General features: G+C 38.0%; 1 protein-coding gene across 2 annotated transcripts; it reads right to left on the bottom strand.

Moving 5' to 3' along the window:
- Positions 1-17: 17 nt before the first annotated feature.
- Positions 18-13,446, bottom strand: LOC133893524 (sister chromatid cohesion protein SCC2-like). 2 transcript variants are annotated; one of them, XM_062334554.1, is made up of 28 exons: positions 13,044-13,446; positions 12,834-12,961; positions 10,067-10,203; positions 9,864-9,969; positions 9,516-9,766; positions 9,264-9,374; positions 9,061-9,172; positions 8,663-8,750; positions 8,378-8,564; positions 7,859-8,290; positions 7,184-7,710; positions 6,899-7,106; positions 6,778-6,828; positions 6,528-6,686; positions 6,286-6,450; positions 5,411-5,710; positions 5,184-5,336; positions 4,215-4,384; positions 3,437-3,542; positions 2,949-3,110; positions 2,311-2,415; positions 2,010-2,243; positions 1,794-1,927; positions 1,467-1,718; positions 1,089-1,383; positions 869-961; positions 660-785; positions 18-544 (listed from the first exon to the last, which is right to left on the bottom strand). In XM_062334554.1, the coding sequence occupies exons 1-28, from the start codon at positions 13,274-13,276 to the stop codon at positions 284-286; spliced, it is 5,286 nt and encodes a 1,761-aa protein (XP_062190538.1). In that variant the 5' UTR covers positions 13,277-13,446; the 3' UTR covers positions 18-283. The 2 variants fall into 2 exon arrangements, with proteins under 2 accessions (XP_062190538.1, XP_062190537.1); XM_062334553.1 differs by having other exon boundaries at positions 8,663-8,753; positions 13,044-13,445.
- Positions 13,447-22,388: the final 8,942 nt, after the last annotated feature.

Genomic DNA, 22,388 nt, shown 5'->3' with positions numbered 1-22,388 from the left:
AAAAAAAATGCAACAAATAAAGCCAACGAAACCATTTTCATTCCCATTCAATCAGAAATGGAGCACTACCTGTTCTCGATTTTGCCAAAGCCCGACAGAAATTTCAAAAAGGAGAAGGGCACAGCAAGAAAAGGAGTGCTCCAAATTAATGGCATCTAAGGTAAAGCTATCTTCCTTTCCTTTCTGCTTCTATGTACTAATGGCCCTAAACGACCTTACCTAAACCCCCCTATGTCTCCTGTCAACTATGAATTTTCCTACATGTACAAAGCACCACGACCAGTCATACTTGGACCCTTTGCCTTGTTATGCGGCCACCATTGCTTGCCTGAGCGCTGAAGTCAAGCACTCTTGCCCCCCCAGTCCAGTCTTCGTCATCAGTATCGTCGTCGTCACCACCGCCACCACCACGGCCTCTTGTAACAGTCGTGGTGGCACTCCTCCTAACTCTTGAGGAACTTCTTGGAGTTGGACGCTTCCTCTGGACTGTAGCAGTGTACACTCCAAAGTCCATGGAATCTTCTCGCAGCGATGTCTTGAAATCCTGTGCATCAGGTCCCAAGTCGCATTAATTTTAAAAGAGTAGGGTCTGCCAGATACCGGACCATAAACAATACAGCTTTATGTTGTCAAGGAATACAAAAGTTTGGTATAACTACCTGGTACACACGTGCTACATCCTGCAGGCAGCTCGGCAAACTGACGTTAGTGCTGCTAATGTTAAAAGGAACATTCTGCTTGGAGAGTGTTTCGCCAGATTTTGGTAGTTCCTTTAGAGAAAATGCCTGTATTGAAAATTTGAAGCACACCATGTGTCATGTGAATGGACCATAGTAGTACTAATCTCCGAATAAAGGGCAAATCATACCTGACAGCGGGCATCAGTTAAACTATAAACAGTTTTCAAATGTCTCTTCAATTTGAGGAGGAGCTGCAGCGCTATTGCATCATGGCAATCTTCCTGAAAACAAAGGACAAATTAGTGAGAAAATGATAAGATGCAAACATTCCAGAATTGCACATATGACTGCGCCAGTATACTGATGAACTCCATTAAAATAATTCGACCCAGAACTTCTTTAAAGCACCTGAAGTTTGGCTGTGTCCACATCTGACATGCTGCAAGGATTGTTATGCATCCTTTCAGAAACATCTCCCACATAATGGTCAGAATACCCTCCAGGCTCATGCATAATGTGGCTGTCTCTTGACAATGTTGACATACCCACCATATCTTGATGTTGATCCATAGAAGTCCACCTTTTCAAATTAGCCTCAACTGCTCCAGCTCTAAAGTGAATAATTCGATTTATATCATAGATCAAGTAAAGTGGTTCATCAGGGCATGTGAATGGCAGGGAGGCAAGAACTTCAGCACAGTATCTGCAATGTTAACACAACTTGATAGTCAAATACCTCATCATAGAATAAAGGGTTAAAGGTGCAGCTTTACTTAAATTACTTACACAAGAAAGCTAATTGTGCAGCGACTCCGGCCATCAGACTCAAACTTACGAACTATTGAGTGCACAAATTTGTTTCTTGAATTTCGATTTGCACGGATAAGGCGGTATATTCTAGATATGCCGGGTTTGACAAATGCAATCGGATTTGATTTCATGCTTGCTGCAATCTTATGGTTGCTGACTGTGGTCTCGAAGAATCTAAATGACATTTGTAGTCCATCACCTAAGCGACTTTCAAAAAACGAAGGGTACCTGCAAACAACTCCGACCAATCAGATAATTTTATTCAAAGAAGTAACATAAACATGAGAAGTTTGACCGCCATACTTTTCGTTCATATTCATCAGCAGATGATGAGCCAGCTTTGAGTTCCCCTCCAGCGGGTCCGTTTCAAGTGCTATAAGGTGTGGAACACAGGTAATAGGGTGAACTAAACCCTGACGAAGAACAACTTCAACAATCTACAAGAAGATTTATTTTTTCTGTTGTAAAATAATAAGATGAAGTGTGAAAATAAATAAATATACTGTCTGCCTAATTCACCTTAAGAGCACTCTGGCGAACTTGATCGTTTATATCCAAGCACCTTTCAAGGATGGAACTCCAATACAATTGGATAATACCACCACATATGTTGGTGTCTCCAGCACCAGCAGCAACAGGCACTTCACTTCCACCATTTGTTGCATACTCTGCAGGAGGCTTCCCAGTACTCTCAGCAGTAAGTTGGCTTTCCGCATCACGGAGATACTCATAGAGGTTTTGCAGTCCTTGAATCTGGACAGGCGGACTAAATTAAAAAATTGATATGCAGAGTGCATGCATTACAAGAAAATTCCTATACCTTTAATCTATGATCAACCCCAGAAGATAGTGACGCCTCTATGAGATCCAAGATATGCTTTTGTAGCATAAATTCAGGCTTTGCAATGAGTATGTATCCCAAAGTCTGCATACACAGAAGAAAATTGGCATTTAATAAGGAACAATTCATATTAATAAATATGCAAGGACCTGAAACAACCAAATCAAAACAGTCATGTAAACTAGCCGGGTGTCCAGGTGTTGCAATGGATCTGAAAAAATAGCATCACAAGTTCTAAACCCGGCACGTTAACATAATCATCATGCACGGATAATTATCCTTGAATCTGGAAATTACGCACAAAATTCACAGCTCATCAACAAGCCACATAGAATCATACCAAAAACTACATGGAAACAAAAGATGATCCCATCATTCAAGAGGACACTCCATGGCACATGCATGCATAGATCAAAATCCACAGAAGATACTCCAAGGTGGTGGTAGGAAAACTGACCATAATCTCTACCACCACCAACTCAATCTTTTAAGCGATATGAAAGAAGTCTTTTAAGTAGTAAAGATGTTAAGAGCCACTTCATGTTATTAGATAGTTGCCACTTCATGTCTTTTAAGGAGTTTCAAGTCTTTAATGAATTACAAGTCAGCACACACACCTGCAAAGCTCGAACCTTCAAGCTGAAATCATCCCTGATAAGATACCTTCTCTTTAGCAAGTCGATAATCTTCGCGAAATCAAGTTGATTTTCAGATGTTAGCATCAGTTGATAACCATAGCGAAGGAGTAGCCCAAGACAAAACAGCGACCGACCTAACAGCTGAGTTTCAGAAAGAAAGAAAAACTATCAGCTAAATATAGCAAAGCTACATGCTTAAAAAACAGTATAAACTACTTGATATGGCAAGCAGATGACACTGGGTAGAGAGAGAAAGTAAAAGCCATGCCCAATACATACAGAATAAATGCACTTCCACAATTGTCCTTAATTGCACATAAATTCTAGGCCTCACAATACCATATAACCCTATATTAAAATAGAATATAAATGAAGGGAAAAGTTAAACTACTTTGTGCAAATAAGTTTGTACCATATATATGAATAAGTTTGCAGCTCACTCTATGAATCAAAAAATAGTACAATACCTGACCATCTGAATTAGTTCCATACAGATGCTTGTAGAAGACATTAACGAGGTATTCCAATAATCTTGGACCTCTACCTGCTGATTTGCTGAGGGCACAAAGGCACCTGTCCATCAAATTGAGCAAAGAGAGGTAAATGAACAAAAATGTTTCCAGGCAAGTCTGGAAAGATGATCAAACCAAAACTACTTTAGCTCAATGATTGATGCTCGAACCTACTGAGGCTTTCTTAATTGCACCTAATAACTGACTGACACTAGATAAGACCCCAACATATGAAATGATAATTCATATACAAATAAGTTTTGTAATAACTAACTGCAGTTAAATATTTACGAATGCTCAACACAGAAAGAATAGACAAAAGTATGTCATCACCTTATTATTTTTCTTTAAGACTCAGCAGCATCCTTGCTTATTTTAGCTAAAACTCATATAAGATCCCAAGTCTATCCCGATAATAATTAACAATTTATTTTGAAAATGGAAGATTGGTTTTACATTATTTATTTATTTTGGCTAGGGATCCACTCAGACAACAAATATATGGAAGTTGCTACAAGAAAGTTGGCAGACGCTATAACACATTAAGGAATGCTACGGAAGCTGCAATAAAAAGCACCAAGAATCAGAAAACTTCAGAAAGACAATTACCATCTATATCACATCAGGAACAAAGGACCTCGCAAACTATGAATTCTCAATTCCAAACTAAGCACATAAGCAGAAATAGTGAACATCAAAGAATATTGGGAGTGAAGGGGGGGAGTGTAATTACTTGATACAGGCATGTACAACTGTCAAAAAAGAATGGCGAACTATCATCTGCTTCAGGTCCTGCTCAAGTTCTACCACCACAGTTTGTGGTGGCTTCCTTAGGAGCGGAAGAACAGCATCAATCACAAAAATTATACTTTCAAGCAACTGGGCAGCTGATTTATTGTCAACCTGTGGGCATAGATGATCAGGAGCGGACACAAGTGGTAGTGGTAGGGGAAAATATATGATAAACTATAATTGATATTTAACAGACATAAAAAAAAACTTGCATTCACATAAAAAGAGATACCTCAGATGTTTCGTTGCGCAAATAACTAAACAAAAATAGCTGACAACATTTCATTGTAATTTTGTTTGGATCAGGAAAAGACCATACAAACTCACACTGCACAAAAGAATATAGGTACTTAAGAAAAAATAAGCATTGCCCTAACGCTGTTGTTTTTAGTACAGTCCAGTACCTAACACACTAGACGTTAGAATTTCCCAGAATAGACATATAGGTTCATGTACACAGCACAACTAGAAGAGGAGCATGGCAAATAGCATGTGGTCTAAATGTGCAGCGATAGAGCACACATAGGTGTGCAGCATTGAAGCCACAGGACATCAATGAACCCTTGGCTTTCATAAATAAAGAAAATGAACCCATGAATAACACTTCTGAGTGAGGAGCTGAACTATAATCATCAGCCACCAAGATGCCTTACTAAATACAGTAGCTTGGCTTGAGTTAGAGAGCTACGAAAATATCCTCATGAATATAGAAATTCAGAGAACAAAAATGAGGCTAGGAGAGTAGGAAACCATAAATCAGATAACCTCATGGACATGAATTACATAACCAATGTATAGAAGAAATGCTAGTCAAACATTAATCCAAATGCTAGTCAACCCAATGCTAGATACAAGTTATTCTGATAGGAGATGACAACCTAAAGTCCAACTGAAGGAAATCCATGCTCACCTGAATCTTAAGGTATGGTTGTAGCGTCACAACAAACTGAGAAGGATCAGTTACTGGAATGCATAGGGTTGGATCAACAATACAAAATGCTTGCAAGGCAACAATATAAGGAAGCGCATGGACTTCCATCTCATTAGCAGCTCCCTCCTCAACCTTGACAACAAAAATGTAAAAGAATCAATCTCAATTACACATCTAGTAAGTGTCAGACTCTGGTCAGAAAATACCTGCAATATTCTTTCTAACAGTCGTTGACATATCAATTCACAACATTTCCGAAGTGATGCCACAATGGATGAGTTAATTCCTGCGGCCTTAGTTGACTGAGGGAGGAAATCGAGATTCAAGTTGCGTTTTATAATGGTAATCAGGGGTTGGTGATTGGGCATCTTCCTCAACATGTCAACAATTTGTTCAGTCTTTTGTGCGATCTCCAATGGAACTGAACTACCATCAGCAACCAAGTGCTTGTGACTCCCAGTTGGTTCTTCGAACCATAGCTCATAAAATGTTTTACATACAAGATCCTACAAAAATAACGAAGATAGTTTAAATTAACTAATATGGATAATCAAAAGCAACATAAATCTTGCAGGTCCAAAGATGAACATTCTTTTATAATGTTAAAACCTTTATCTTGGCTTTACCCTTTACAGCATCAACATGGAAACCACAATAAAAGAATTATCAGACTGATAGTGTGCCTTCAAAATCGAAGTTATAAATTCTTCCATGGGCATGGGGATGATCTAAACTTGTGAAAGAAAAAAAGGCAAAAAAAAAAGAAAAGATTTGTGTATTAATAAAATCTCTTTCCTATTGTGTAATAGAAATGTTCCTGTTAAGGATGATTTTTTATTTGGAAAAGGGACACAAGGGAGTTTCCCAATTAACATGTAAATATCTAACTAACTACCACTATCTACATTTATGTATGAGACCAAATACTAAAAGCCCATATGCACTTAAAAATCAATCTAGTACAATATAATTGCAGTAATTGACTAATGAAAGAAAACCAAACATTTGCAGTCCCATATAAAATCTGCTATAATAATGAAAAGGCATGAGCATCAGTTAATGGTTTTTCATATCAGCTCACCTGTACACTAGACTCCTCATCATTAACACGAGAAATAATCTCCACAAAGGCATGAGTTGTGTCCGTGTTAGGATTTGAAGCACAAAGATCTCTTATAATTTTGATCGCACGTTTGCGAACGCTTACTCCTGTATCCTTTATCCGCTCGGCAACTTTTTCGATATACTGTAATGGGAGAATGTATAGTAAATCAGATCACCATCCATGAATATGTCATAAGGTAGCTTCATATGTCTACTGACCTTCAGGCCCACATCAGGATGTGAAGCAATATGTCTTCCAACAAGCTCAAGTGCAGCTTCACGAACAGAAATAGCTGAGTCACAAAACCTCCCTTCAACAGCTGATTGGACACGTTTGTCACCCAAGACCTCAGGATCAGCTTCAACTATACCGCTGACCTACACAGGAGTTAAGTGCCAGATACTGATTAACAGTGTCCAATAAGAATGATGCACAAAATATGGTTTTATAAGTCACACATGAACTCACTGCTCGTAAGGCCTTCGCTCTTATTACAGGAGAATTTTCTCTCAAGCTAGCCTGAAAAAACATTGGGTATTAACTCCAGAACATCTAGAGTAACATAAAATATCAGGAAGCAACCGCATACCAAAAGAAGGGAAAGAATTTTATCAAAACCCCTAGAAAATGAGTTCTTCTGGCCAAGTGCCAAGCAAATTTTCTTAGCCCAGTCTCTAGATATCACCAAACCATTGCCGGAATCTCGCAGAATCTCCTTAGATTTTAATCTGGCGAGATAGTAGATAATCTTCTCCTGAGAATGTGGGTCATCTTTGTACCACATGCATAGATAGAACCTGCATACAAAATTATCATCCATCTCCGAAATCCAAAAACACTTGCACAAATAAGACTAAGATTCCACACAACTTACCATCGAGTAAACAGGTTCCCATCATCTTGTTGACCAGCTTCCTGGAGATAACTCAGTAGTATTTGTTGAACAATATCCACTGCTGGCACCTCAGCAGGTGTACCAGATTTCTTACTAAGCGAGGCAGCAGTTCTTTTGCCGTTTTCTTTTATTTGTAACTGGCAGTACGACTGTAACACACTGAGCTGTTGTTTGCAAGAACACAAGGGACATACACTATCGCACTGTAAGTTATCCTGGATACCAGCCCCAAAACAATCTGAATGGAAACATCTTCCGCAAACATCACAGGCTATATTTATACCTCTTCCACCAAGACAAACACAGCATTTATTTTTCAATATCTTTGAGCCATCACTACCTGCATCAGCAACCTCTTGCAATATCCAGAGCTTCTCCCTGCTACATGTGACAGCATCACGCTTCAATCTTGATGCAATACCACCAAGAAGATCAATAGCAAAGCACCGAGCAGAAGTGTCTTTCGATTTCAGTCCAGCATTTTGAAGCAGCAACACACAGAGAACCTGTACAAAATTCAAAAGGTATTCGAGGGCATTGCAAATACTGTGATTAAAAAAGTGATGCATGAAATCTCAAGAATTAGTGCTAATGGCAGCTCATGCGTACATTTAACATCTCAAATTTAGGAACAGTAGTGCTGAGCAAAGTTACCTCAAGGATAGAAGCAGCAGCTGGATACTCGGGCAAGTTTAGCATCGTCAGCAAATCCTGAACAAGATTATCTATAATTCCTTTGGCTTCTGACGTATCTTGAGATTTAGCAGCAGTGAAACGTTGAAGCACATTAGTCCAAAAAAGGCAACAAGCCTCTGTTGCTGCTTCATGGCATTTAATTGGATAACTAGTATCAACTGAGGCATCAATGATAGTGCTCCAATCTACTGTTCCCTTTAAGCTATCAGGAACAATTGCACTAAATTGAACCAGGTGAACTAACAGGGCTGTTATCATCTGGATTTGCTTTTGTTCTTCATCTGCTAGATGGTAGGTTCTAACAGCATTTCTTGAAAACTGCAACTTACGAAGAAGATGAAGTGTTTCATCAACCAAGTAACTTCTATGTTGCGTGTATGATGAAAAAACCTGTGTAAGGATTTGAATCTTTAGTGAGCAGATACTTTGAAAACTGGATGAGAAGAAAATGATGGAGCAAATAAGCAAAAGCACTACCGTGCAAATAACCCCAATCGCCTTCAATTGTAAAAGCTGCATACTGTCCACCAAGAATGTAGTAAAGCAGGTTTTTGCTAACTGCAGAATACAACTATCTGATAAGCGCACCGTTGTAAGTAGTTCCTTAAGAAAGCCCAATATCAAGCATAGTTTCTGCACAGCAGAGTAAACAGAAGCAGAAACTCTGACATAGAGAAAGAAAAATGAACTCTATTAGTGTCCCATAATACCCCATTAAAAACTATAATAGGAAAATATTTGAAGTGAAAATTGATCACATACCTGTTTGAAGATTTTCTCATGCTTAGATTAGTAGTGGTGCGTCTCTTTTTGCTAACCGGTCCATTTTCCATGTCGTCTTCATCATCATCTCCTAGATTTGACCAAAAGAGAAAGATACAAATGCAAAACTGAGTGATGTATAATTCAACCACGACTGGCAAATCTAGTAATCACTAATGGTCATCATGCCTAGAGCACTAAATTATTGCACACAGGTTGGTTGGGCATAATGAACTTAAACAACACTGGACAATATTGTCTCCCAGGAAACGCTATAGTACAAAAGGCATAAAGAACGCAGAATTATATATAACCAACTTAGAAAGCGATGTGACTGCACAATCATGAAAAGCCTAATACAGAAATATCAGCATTAGATTTATGTAGTTTGATATTACCGTCATTTGCGACATTTTCAGCTGGTTTGTAGAGAGCTCGGAAGGTTGGGTTACTTGCTGCCATACAATCCATGATCTGATGCCTTGAGAAATCAAGAATCCGCTCAATAAGCTGTTTTTTTAGAAGAAAAAAAGGAAAGAGTCAGCAACTTCAACAATGCTGTTTCATAACAAGATGGAAGAGGAACTCAGCATTTGCATACTTCTTCTTGATACAGCTGCTTTGGCATATCATGGTGGGTCATAATTGCTAATGCCGCATGAATGGACTCCAAAGTAGAGAAAACCAAGGGTTCAGCATCTGCAGCATCAGGCTGAAGGCACCCAAGCACTTGTTAGATTATAATGTGCAGCAATTTAATCAACGATTTCTAAAACAGAATAAAACAATCAGAACACATAGTGCAAATTTGAATTGAAATGCAGAAGTACTAATGACATGGTAAGTAACTCACATTTTCCTTCACGTCTATTGACAAACCTTGAGAACAACGGATCTGGCGGTCTATCACATGTAATAACCTCGTAATCGTATCCATAGGAACCTCATGCAATATCCTCTTCGATCGAATAGATGTAATTTCATTCACAAGAACCTTAACATCATTAAGTGGGATTGATAACCAGTCACCGCCATCTGCATCATCAGGAATTTCGGCTCTTCCACAGAAATCCTCCACCATCTCACAGAAGTTGGCAATGACTTCTAAAATATATAATCCAAACCAGGGTCAGCTGATTTTATAAAAATTAACATTAAAAAGGAAGGTAGATGGGGCAGGGTTATATCAACGAGAATAAACCTTGACTATTAGGAATGCTGTGACCAGATCTTGAAGCAGAATTGTTAATTTCTTTCTTCCTAACTTTTGGCTTCTTTGAAGCAACTGAATCCGGGGTTAGTTCATTCTACAACAGAAAGCTTCTTAGCACAAGGAACTTAACATGATTAAGAAAGTGATGGTATCTAACATACTTATTAAGAAAGTGATGGTATCTAACATACACGAAAATGCTCTCTATGTGTGTCGATGTCATCCAGAGGAAATGCAGGTTCCTTCCGTGCTTTATTCAGATTAGGTGCAAGATGCTCAAAATGCTTCCCACGTTCTTGATTTTGATATTTTGGGCCTTCAAGAGAACCTGAAAAACTTGACCAACATAACAAAAAATTACATATGACAAGATAAAAGCTTTACAGAGTTAAAATCCAGAGCATTTACAACTCCATAGAAATAATTGGCTAACATTTAATAGATGCTGTATTGACTCATACTCTTCAAATATAAACAATATTAATTTCTTGATACTGTTATTACACGGTAGAACTAGCAGATAGATTATAAATTAGCGCACTGCTACAATGATTTTGAGTTGGCAGCTTGACATGATAACAAAAAAAGGAGACCGAAAATAACAACTTAGCACGATATTGCCAAGATACGAGCAGCCAAAATGGAAAGGACTCAGAAATTTCTGCCTTAATAATTCAAGTCCGATAGAGGGAATGGAAACAGGTTATCAATAGCAAGTATCCACACTTCCAACACTCTAATTCTTGTGTTCAGGTCATCAGAAAAATAGTTAACATATTATTGTTCCAACAAAATTGGATATCTGAATATTAATTAGGCTATGAATTGTTGTTTCGCAAAAAAATAGGGATTATCATGGATGATTGCTTAAATAAAAAGCAAGTAATGAAAACATCGCAAGCTTTTGGCATTGCATACATATTAATGTTCGCACTCACAACCTACAAGGCCACGACCGAACAGTTCCATTCAAACTTCCTACTGCTACGAACTATAGATTGCCGTGTTCCCATAAACAGCACGCGTATGATGCAGTAGTCTAATGCAAATTAACATCTCTAGATGATCCTTGGTACAAGACAGTTTACATCCACGGATGCAGTAATAGGAGCGCAGTTGTTTTAAGGGAGTTTTAGAATAGATCTATTAAATTAAGGGAAACTAGCAAATTAAGTCCCTCTAATTTCACTGAAGTCTGAAGGTTAGGTTGGCCCCACTACTACATTGTAGCTCGAGTTGGTCCCACCATGTACAAACTCTTAAGGTGTGGTGGACTCTTATCCGACTATTGCGCTGCTCTTCTTTTCGCAGTTCTTTTGATCTATCTCGGCGTGCTTGTTGTTTCTCAAACCTGGAGGTTCTTGTATTGTTGTACTCCTATTGCAGCCTAATTGTATGCTATTTCCTCCGGCTGAGCTCCACCCTATGATGGTCAGGTGGGACCTAGAACGTCTGCAAATCTTTTTTTATCCCACTAGCCCTTGTGCCAATTTATGAATCATTGTCTCAGCTATAAGCAATGTGGCATGCCGTGTCAACGTCTCATCTATCAGATCATGAAAAATAAATTTTCCAGTGTTCTATATAGCAGTAAGATGTGAATGAGAGTCCACCACACCTTAAGAGTTAGTATTTTCAGTAAGTGGCCTTCCAGTGGTTTTAACTATTACCCAAAAAAAAGGAAATATTTATGCATACTGTGGTATGGCATTAATGCTAAAGATAGGTGACGTGACACTTGCATTGAACGACCCAAAATTTACCTATAGATGCACCAAATAACGAAAATGAACTAGATGGCATTTGATTAGTGCCATCTGGGAACATGTAAATACTTCATTCTGAACAAGTCCAGCACATGAGAGGATGTAGGCGGTTGAGTGCCATAGTGGGGCGGTGGTCCTGGTGGACGTAACCCTAAAACTTAGTTGGGACTTGAGCAGCTTGATTTATAGCACTGAAACTATTTATATTAGATAAGCCAATGAACCCTGTTTCTCTAAACCCATCAAGTAAGACGCCAAAGTCTAAGTCGGAATCGAATATACATGCCATATCCAGGTACCCGGGTCATTACTGAACTATTTATGGACACACATTTAGGGAATAGACAATGCACACAAGGTTTGTTTTACCACTAAATGCACAAGTGTTTATGCAACTGTGCATGAGTGTTCACAGTTCAGCTGTACGTCACTATTATTCATGCACATGTCTTCGTACTCGTCCATGGAACTGGAAGCATCTCAGCGCTACTACACAGATATGCACAAACCAAAAGGCACAGCAGCAGCACATCCTGTAAGATCACCTCATCAAGAGTTAAACAACATGGTGGGGCTGACACAGGTTCAAAAGCACGATTGCATAGGGGCATTAAGTCCATGGTGGGGAGTTAAGCCGCACACAGGTCTCGAAATGGTAATGCTATACCAAATGTCATCAAACTAAACTTTGAGCCCAGTCAACCATCCTCATGCACTAGGGCATAGAAAACAGAGGGTTGTACACATAACTGCTTCCCACACAAAAATCAAAATGGTACACTGCACTCACTTAGTTCAACGAACGAGCATAGGAATAGGATTTTTTTTCTACCAGATTGCATGGCATGAAACTGTACTTGTTGAAAAGGGAAAAGCAATTTAAGCTCTACCAGAGCGGAGAGTCAAACATGCACTAGGGCATAAAGAAAACAGTGCTAAACTGCAGCACGATACAGCAACTTAAGAAATGTTCAGTCCAAAGCAGACCACTGCAAAGTAGTGTTCACAGACGCATCCCAAAGTTGAAACTTGTAAGCTAATAGTACAAGCAGCAGCAGCAGAAGAAGAAGAAGCTAGGAACTCCAAAGTCCAGATGACTACACTGTCCATTCAATGCGCGGAAAAGCAGCAGGCGTTTTGAGATGCTAAAGCTAGGTTGAGCTAAGGAAGGCTCAATTTGCAGAGCGTTTACCTTGCGAAGGCGGCGGGGGAGTAGGCCCTTTGACCTTGAAGGCGTCGGGGTTATGCTTGAGCACCTCCCTCCAGAGCCAGGAGCACTGGATGGGATCCACGTCGACGTTGTCCGCCTCCGTGAAGCCCCTGCGAAAGCGCGCAAGAATGAGCGCGCGGTGGAGAGGAGCGACGAAGGAGAGTGAAGAGGGAAGGGCACGGTGATTCTTACAGGTGGGAGACGTCGGTTTCGGCGAGGATGCGGGCGATGTTGGCGGCCTGCATGATCATGTCGGGGCGGTCAGGCGCGGCGAGGGGCTCGTCGTCGCGGAGGCCGTCGAAGCCGAGCGCGGGCGGGAGGGTGGGGAGCGGCAGCGCCGGCGCGATCTCGGAGTGGACGGTGTTGGGCAGCCGGCACGCCCGCTCGAACCCGGCCCTGCCTCCTCCTCCGCCGGCGGGGTCCATGGGCTCCGGCGGCCGAAACCCTAGATGTGGGCGTGGGGAGTCGAATTGGAACCAGAATTGCGATGCGATGCGGTGCGATACAGAATTCACAAGGGGGATGATTTGATTTTGATTTCGATTTCGATTTCGATTTGGAGGGGAGGGGAGGGGAATGCTTGGCGAAGCAGGTATTTATTTATTAGGTGGATTGGCGTGTCTTAAGTCGCTTCCGTTTCTTCGTTACACACAGTGGGATAAAAAAATTATAAAAATTAGGTTTACTAATTTTGAACATCTCAATATTTATTTATAAATTTATCAATATTTAATACATTTATTTAATTAAAAGAAAATTAATGGTACATGCATGCACATAATTTTAACACGTAGACGACAGTAATACGAACCTAAATAAATTTGTTTTATATATTTTTGAGTTTTAGATATTTTTCTATGCATTTTACTTTCGCTATTTTTCTAGAATTTTGCAAAAAAATTGTATACATATACATATGTATATGTATATATACATATATGTATATATGTGTACGCACGTGCACATATATATGTACGTACACATATATAAGACCTACATAAATAGTATCTACAGTAGCTTGGCCCACTAGAATTGTTCTAAATCTTAGTCGTTTAATATATGTAATAGATTAGCCCGTATCATTATCCGTTGTTGGTCTGAATCTTGTGGCGGAAGGAGGAGGAGGTTGATCAGTTGGGCCGTCATCGGCCAAGCCCATGGTGTAGTTGGTCCCGATAACAAGAGTGTGTTTGGTTGGACGTACGAGCCTCGTTTAGAACGGAATCATCCAGAATGAGGAACCTTCCGTGCGTTTAGTTGGGCGCAAGAGGGCTCATCTAGGATGAGATTTTATTATTCCTAGCATATTCCTTTAGATGTTGCACCACTAGATACGCTAAAATCAGTCGAAATACTTAGTCGTCCGGACCGTCCTGTGTGAATAGTATTTGAATTTTTTTATTTAAAAAATTGGTCTTCTCTTGCTTAAAAATCTTAAAACATTTTGTACGTGTTCTATAATTCATGTGCAACCTATTTTAATTGGATTCACCTAAAAAGTTCATGTAGAATTTAAACTAAAATTCTAAAAAACTACTTTTATAATTCTAATAATTGTTAAGGCCTTAAATAAATTCCAAAAATCAGAAAAATTACTAATATTATTCTTATATGATGTACTAATTTTAAAATTATTTTCAATCCTATTTTATTGTTATTGATAAGATTTGACATTTATAGTGACCATTGCAGGGATGATCAGTTTAATGGACGACCAATAAATAGTATATGCAACCAGTGCGCAGTACTTCCGATAAGTGAACAATACCTCTAACCATAAACAATACTCCCGATCAGTGAATAGTACCTCCAACCATGAATAGTACCTAGTGACTAGCGACATGAACAGATGTTCAGATCGAGAACGTAGTCGAATCGAAGAAGGCCGAACTACAATAAAAGGTACTCAAGTAGATATATAAGAATTTACGTGATTGAACAAGAAAGATTAGCAATCAGAAAACATAGTCGAATCATATCTGTAAGTTTTATTCAGTTTGTATTATGAGTCATGATCTTATACGCTAAGACTTGCTGCCATTTAAATATGAAAGGATCATCGTCGATTGAAATAATCGACCAATCGATCAAAAATAATTTATATTATCTTTCATCTTTTGCCTATCCCACGTAATCTCGTTCAATATGGACTTAGGATCAACCATGACAACGTCATCGCGCCATCTATCTACACTAAGCCTGAGGTACAATTTGCAAATATATTACCTGTTTCTCAAGATTATTTTGCAAGTGCAATAAATAGGTCTATTGGTGTTGCTATGCCTATGTTTAATGAATTTAGTGCATCGGCTACAAATTTAGATTATATGTTGGGTATTAAATCTTCAATTTTAGAATTACAACGTATTGATAATATGCAACAACCAATGCAAAACAATATGTGTACTTCAATTTTCAATGTTATTAGCAACATATAACATGAGCATGCGTCTTTTAATTCATCGACAATATTTACATCACCTAGAATGCTACAAACTAGTATGCCCATGAACAATTATTATGGCCAAATTGATATGATAGGTTTAGCAAATTATTTTGAGTCATTACATGCTACATCAAATGTTATTAGATCAGAGGTTACACCCTATACTTTTTCTCCACCGTATACGATGTTTAGTATATCTAATTTGGCTCCATATGTCACTATTAATTATAGATGAATAGATGAAAGTTCAGTAGGCATATTGATGCCTTCATACCACGTGTAGCATATAACGTACCTCCCATACCATCTTAAGATTTAGGCATTACATATGGTTTATTGTCAGATAATAGTTTTAATAGTTCTTTGTAACATATACATATACGAAGCCGAACCAAGTGCCACAATATACTTATAATGCACCACAACACTATTCTTTTAGGCCGCAACAATCAATTGACGTGACACCAAATCGGCCCTACAAACGAGCAACCTATATGTCATAAAAATATTAGGGGGCAATTTGATATGGAAAAAGAACAAAAGCCGGCTCTTGTTGATTGGTCGGATACGGTTGAGGTTTTTTGTTACCACTTGAATTTGCGCTAAAACAACTAACGATCAGTTTGAAGGAGAAAAGAAACAACTGATTATTGTTGGGTGTGTCGGTCTAAAAGGAATAGCTATTGGGCATCAGACCGATGTTTGCGATAGTTCTGATATACTTACAAAGGCTATTGAACCTATATATTAGTTCTGATATGCAAATTTTATGAATTTTACCTTGTTTTATCTTTGTGAGTTGCTTTAGGTAAGGAAAAAAAAGTAGGAATTCAAGTTGGAGCTCGGACATGCAAGAGAAACTCGAATTCACCACAAGACATCGAGTGAAAGGAATTCATCACTCAAATAAATGAAGCTTCACTTGATAAGAGCATCATATAAGGATTATCAAAATTACCTATATCATATGGTGATCTATATGCCTATGTGACGGTAAGAGTTTCTTGGCATAATTTTAATTTTGCAAATTTCTTATGCCTTGACCAAGATGTAGGGTAAACTTCTCTAGACTCTAAATTAAATCAAGTGTTTGTCCCAAGTAATTCAAGTACTTGATGCACATATTAAGGAGAGAGCCTATCATATATCTTGTGTCTTTGAGACTAACATTTTCTTCTAGTGAATTTATATAGTCTCTTGGTGAGAATGAGTTTCTCAAGGTAGTTTCTCAAGGATATACTACATTAACTCAATCCAAATTGGTAAAAGTATATCTTGATTTCAATTGGATTACATTTTTATCTCTTGTATAGCTCTATAATATAGCTTAAATTCCCCTATTTGGACTTTAATTGATCAAAAGTACATATGTACGTGTCTTCCATATACATATGTATGCATTATAAAAAAAGGAAAATTTGGTCTATGTTACGAGGGTCCACTTACCTTACACATTCAAAGGGTCACTAAATGTGAAAGTCTAGCTTGTGTAATTTAATGCCATCTCTTGTCTTTGAGAGTAAATCAAGGTAATATCAAAAGTAGATAGCATATGGGTTTCAAAATTGATCATATACAAGTTATTGGGTTGTCTTCACCTAAACGAAGATTGTGAGGCTTAGAACAAATGTGCATCGCTCCATAAACTATTGTATTACCTTTATGCATCTAGGCTCTAATATGATAGTGTGTGCATATGTATGCAAAATTTTGAGTCACGCCATGAGTTTATCTTTTGGTGGCGATTAGAGAATTATTTATGTATTTGGTTGATACCTCTTATTATGATGATGATATGAGTTTGTCTTGTGTTAAAAATATCATCTAAGTGAGGTATGAGCTAAATTTATTGATTTATCAAAACTTTATCTTAAGGTGTTGCATATTTTGTTTGGTAGAACAAATAGGGAGAAATCCTATATGCTAAACCATTACGCCACTCTTGCTTTTACTTGTTTACCTTAATTTTTTTCTTTTGGTAGAAAGATCTTTTTGAAGATTGATGCCAAAGGAAGAGATATTTTGTGAGAGAGTGTAAGGGGGAAACATTGAATCGTAGATTTAAAGGGGTAAGGGGGAGGTATATAAGTTTCTTTTTCAAATTTACATGGTGTGTGCTAAACTTGTTGGACTTGTTTATGAACTAAGGTACTCATCATGTTAGTATATGGTCATATGTTTTGTGTTGTGGTGCCTTTTTTTAATTTATGCAAAATTTGTGGAGAGTTCGCAAATTTGTACGAAGGTTCCACACTTTTGGAGTTGTGGAGGCTCCACATCTGACTACGGATTGTCCGTGGTTTGAAAAAGACTAAGCTTTCTATTGTTATGTATATCTTGTCATACACATTATGGATATTTTTATTCACACACCTTGTGCGCCCTATGGATGCTAAGATATAGGGGGAGTTCCCACACTTTACCTTAAATATGTGTATCTGGCATTTGAGACCAAAATTTGAAATTCATTCAATGCACACATTTAGGGAGAACTCTTTATATCATAGGATTCAAAATATTAATTTTATCAATCATTTATAATCTTTAATTGTGTTATCATCAATAACAAAAAAGGGAGAGATTGAAAGTGCATCTAGGCCCCCTAGTGGATTTTGGTGGTTGAATGACAAAATAATTAAAGGACTAATAAGTTTATTGAACTTGAATAAATGTTTACTTGCAAATAATAAAGTCAAGCTTATGTCATATGAAATATGCAAAAGTAAAGAAATAATGAGCAAAGATTAAAAAGAGCAAAAGAGATAATGATGCAAGTGCAATTGTATGGTCTTATTGGTTGTTTGCTTGCATAATCAAAGGGAAATTGAAAGTGCATAAAGATTAATCAAGATTGCAAAAAAGGTGATCAATGGCTTAGTATTTTAGGAGATTTGCAAATCAAAGAAAATTTAGTTGAGAGCTTGCTTGGTCATAAAATTGGTATCTTGATCAAGAAAGAAGACAAGTGATCAAAGGCTTAGTTGATCAAGAAGAGTTTATATGGAAGCTTACTTGGTCACAACATCAATACGAAGAAAGATATTGAAATGAAGATTAAGTTGAAGAAATAGAATACATGAGTGTATATTTATGATGAAGAGATATGTGATCAAGGGCAATGGTAAATCAAAAGGAATTACAATGATAGGTTGCTTGATCGTATGGATGATATTCTTAATCAAGAAAGAAGAAAATTGATCAAGGGCTTAGCAATTTAGGGAAAGTCAATATGAAAGCTTGTTTGATCACAAGATTGATATAAAAGCAAATATTTAAGCAAAGATTATGTTATTGAAGAAATGGAATTCAGTGAATACATATTGTTGATGTGAGGATATGTATGACTCAAAATGGCAAGATGGTGAATGGGTGGCAAACAGCTTAACTACAAAGGACCATGTGAGTGAAGAAGGGCAAGAAAAGGGCTTGACACTGAGGGACCTATGCAATGAAGAAGGAGCAAGTATTGGCCTAACGTCGAGGGACCGATCAAGGCCATAAGCAGTCATAAGCATCAATTGCTACAACTACATCAAATGCAAAGCTGAAGATGACATTCAAATAACTTTTGGTTAAAATATATAGGTGGTAAGGCCGGTCAAAAAGCTGATAATCAACCAAATAATATTAAGTGATCAAGGATGCCTCCAAAACGTAAGTTTGAAGATCGAGGTTAGCAGGGGAAGACTTCCATGCAACAATGTCATATCCTTCTCTCGGGCTGCCAATGCCAATGTCGTGGGGGCCTCCTTTTGTTAATTTTTTCCCTTACTCGTCGTGAGGCTGGTATGATCCGTGGATGCCTCCAACACATTTTGGACAATCTTACCCAGCGTTTGTAGCTCTAAGAAGGCCAGTATTCAAAAAATAATCACATGATAAGAATGACTATTTTGATCAAAGGAATCAATCCAGAGATCAAAGGAAGATAAAAGTGATCAAACAAGTTTATCGTGTTAAAAGAGATAGTAACAAGGATATACATTTAGATTTGCCTTCAAGTGATGAGAAGCTGACTATTGTACCCAAGGAGCTGATAAATGTGAATTCACTTGAAGGAGCTATGCCAGTGACTAATAAACATGCACATGCTTCATGTGATCAAGCCAAACACACATCTGGTTCGGGCTCTAGCATTAGTGTACAACAAGGAAAAGCAATATATAAAAGAAAAATTATTGATGTTAGGCTTAGCAAAAAGAAAAGGTCCAGCATCTCAAAGTTACATGATGCAGCCGAATGTATGTGTTTCGGTCCAGGTTCAAAGCAATAAAGTGAAAAGACAGCTGTTGTGACTAACCAAAAGCATGGTCCTAGTGTGATTAATTTCACGAAGAAGGTGTGAGTTCCCGGAGGTAGCACACAAGTTCAGACTAAGAATGGTGTTCAAGCATCCATTGCTAGAACTACACATGAGGCAAAGTTGAAGGCGAAGGGATCCAGTAAATGGCCGCGAAATTATAGGTTTGCAAATGATCATCAAAACCATTGGCAACCACATCATCTATATGCATTACCTACTCCACCGATGTCCTCATAGTGGAAACTATCCCTATGTATGTTTGTTATTCTCCATGGTTATGGTGTGATATTTGGATGCCATTTTGTGAATATTTACACTACAGTTGGGTATTACCAAAGCAACATGTATGTGATCACAACCGTATCAAGAACATTGTTGTTAAATATATATATTTATATATTAGAAAACCAAAATAATTGGGGGCAGAACAGGAGCAAATGTTTGAAAGGTTATTATTATTGTTGCTTGCTAGAGATTTTATTTTGGCTATTGGCAGATGCTTTAAGAGATATATGAATAGGAATGACCAATATTTGTTTATCATTGTCCTAAGTGGTAGATGAAAATGGACTATAGATTGTTCGTGACTATTTTTGTGCAAGTGTTATTTAGCAAGCAAGTTTTACCAAAAAAAATAGAGGGGTATGTGTTGATGACAAGATTTAGCATTTATAGTGACCATTGCAAGAATGATTGGCTTAATGTGCAACCAGTGCGCAGTACCTCTGACCAGTGAACAAAATCTGCAACCAATGTGTAGTACCTCCAACCAGTAAACAGTACCTCCGACCATGAACAATACCCCGACTAGCGACCAAGCGACACAAACATATGTCCGAATCGAGAATGTCGTCAAATTGAAGAAGGCTGAACTGCAATAAAGGGTACTCGGGTAGATATATGAGAATTTACATGATTGAATATGAAAGATATATTATTTAGGAAGAAGTTCATTTTACTCGGCGTAGTTCGGATAACTTGCTAAAGTATAAAACCGTTCAGTTTACTCCCCCAAAGTTTCAATACCGGATCACTTTACCCCCTCAGCTGGTTTCAACAACAGTTTTCTAATTTTTAATTAGGTAATGTTGCATTTAGGTCCCTAAACTTTTCTATTTTCACAAAAGCCCTAGTTTTTTACATTTACCCATTATAGTTTTATTTATTTACATATAAGTCCCTAAAATTTTACAAATAATCCCCTAGACCTTTTCTATTTTTACTAAATAACCCATGCCTTTTTACAAAAGACCCCAGTAACTTCAAACCTTTATAACTTTTTCATACGAGCTCCGTTTTAGATGATTCTTACGCTCACACGATCGTAGCAACGAGTACTTTATGTTAGTAGGCTTTTTATAGTGCTTTGCTATTATTTGATGTGTTCTTAGTTATTTGTGTTTTCTCTTTTGTTGGTTGGTCCTGCGAATAGACGATTACGTTCAGAAGTAGTACCGATGAGGGGTATTTTGCGAACAAGAAAACTTAAGGGCCAAGAAACCTCCCTAGACCTATAAGTAGAGGGGTAGGGCTGTAGAGAGAGGTGAGCTAGCCATATGAGAGCCTAGTGATAGATTTTGGAGAAGAGAAGAGGATATGCTTAGTCTCTATAATAGGCTCGAGCTTTTGTGAGAGAAATAACTTGTAATCCGCCTAAAATAGAGTCGACCTTTTTAAGTAATAAAGTTTGTATTTTTGCATATGTTTGAATTCCTGTCCTTCTATTGGTACCCTTGCAAGTTTGCAAGTTTTCCTTTTCCGGTTATGATTTTCGTTTTCCTTTTGAGCTGTTATTTTTTTCACCTTTGTGAAGTAATTTTTCTTGTTGCTAAAGGCATAAACATTCATATGCTCATGTATTTGAGAGGGTCTCGAATCCCCTTGCCTCTAGATCAACAACTTGGAGAGTTGCTTTTTTTGGTGACTGTCTTTTTTCTTTGTTCTTCATCCAAGTTTCAAGCTTTTGTGCACAAAAACATATAGAAAGGTCTTGAATAGAACATATGGTTTATATTCCATATGTAGAGTCATGTTTCCTTGAAACTTTTCTTCTCACTTTGTCTCTCTAATGTTTATGCTTCTGTTGTGTGTTTTTGACGAGCGTTGGGTAAACAAGGTATAGGTCATCTATTTCGCAAGAAATCTATTAGGCACCTATTCACCCCACTCTAGACTCCTATCTCGGTCCTACAATTAGTATCAGAGCCGGTTTGATCACTTGTTGATCTTAATCGGCTTTGTGACCCATAGACGACCTGGATAGAAGTGGAAAGATTCCATTCTTCGATGGTCGAAATTTTTCATACTGGAAGGTGCGCATTGAGGTTTATCTTCTAAGCCAAGGAAGTGCAATATGGGAGATTATAGACTCCAACTATGTGATTCCTATTGCTTGTTCTTCTCTGGCCCAAATTGCACAATATGAGACCAACAACAACACTCGTAATATATTGTTCACTAGCCTGAGTCGTAATGGGTTTGATAGAGTTCAGCACCTATGCACTGCTCGCAAGATTAGGTCCTCTCTTAGTGTCTTTCATGAGGGTATTAACCAGATCAAGGCTAGGCGTTAGAGCACGTACAACCAAGAATACTAGATATTTATACAGAACCCTAGAGAGTCTTTAGATGTTATGTTTGTTCATTTTGATGGAATTGGTAGCAACCTTAGATCCACTGGTGTTTTGCCCTATTCTAATTACGAGAGAGCGATGACGCTTCTCTATGTTTTTGACCATAGTATATGTGAAGTTAAGATCTTGAGCATTGAAGAGTCACCATGTTATGA

The sequence above is a fragment of the Phragmites australis genome, chromosome 15, assembly GCF_958298935.1.
Source record: "Phragmites australis chromosome 15, lpPhrAust1.1, whole genome shotgun sequence".
NCBI lineage: Eukaryota > Viridiplantae > Streptophyta > Magnoliopsida > Poales > Poaceae > Phragmites > Phragmites australis.
The sequence above is the reverse complement of the archived record's forward strand: the minus strand, read 5'-3'. Positions and strand labels throughout refer to the sequence as shown.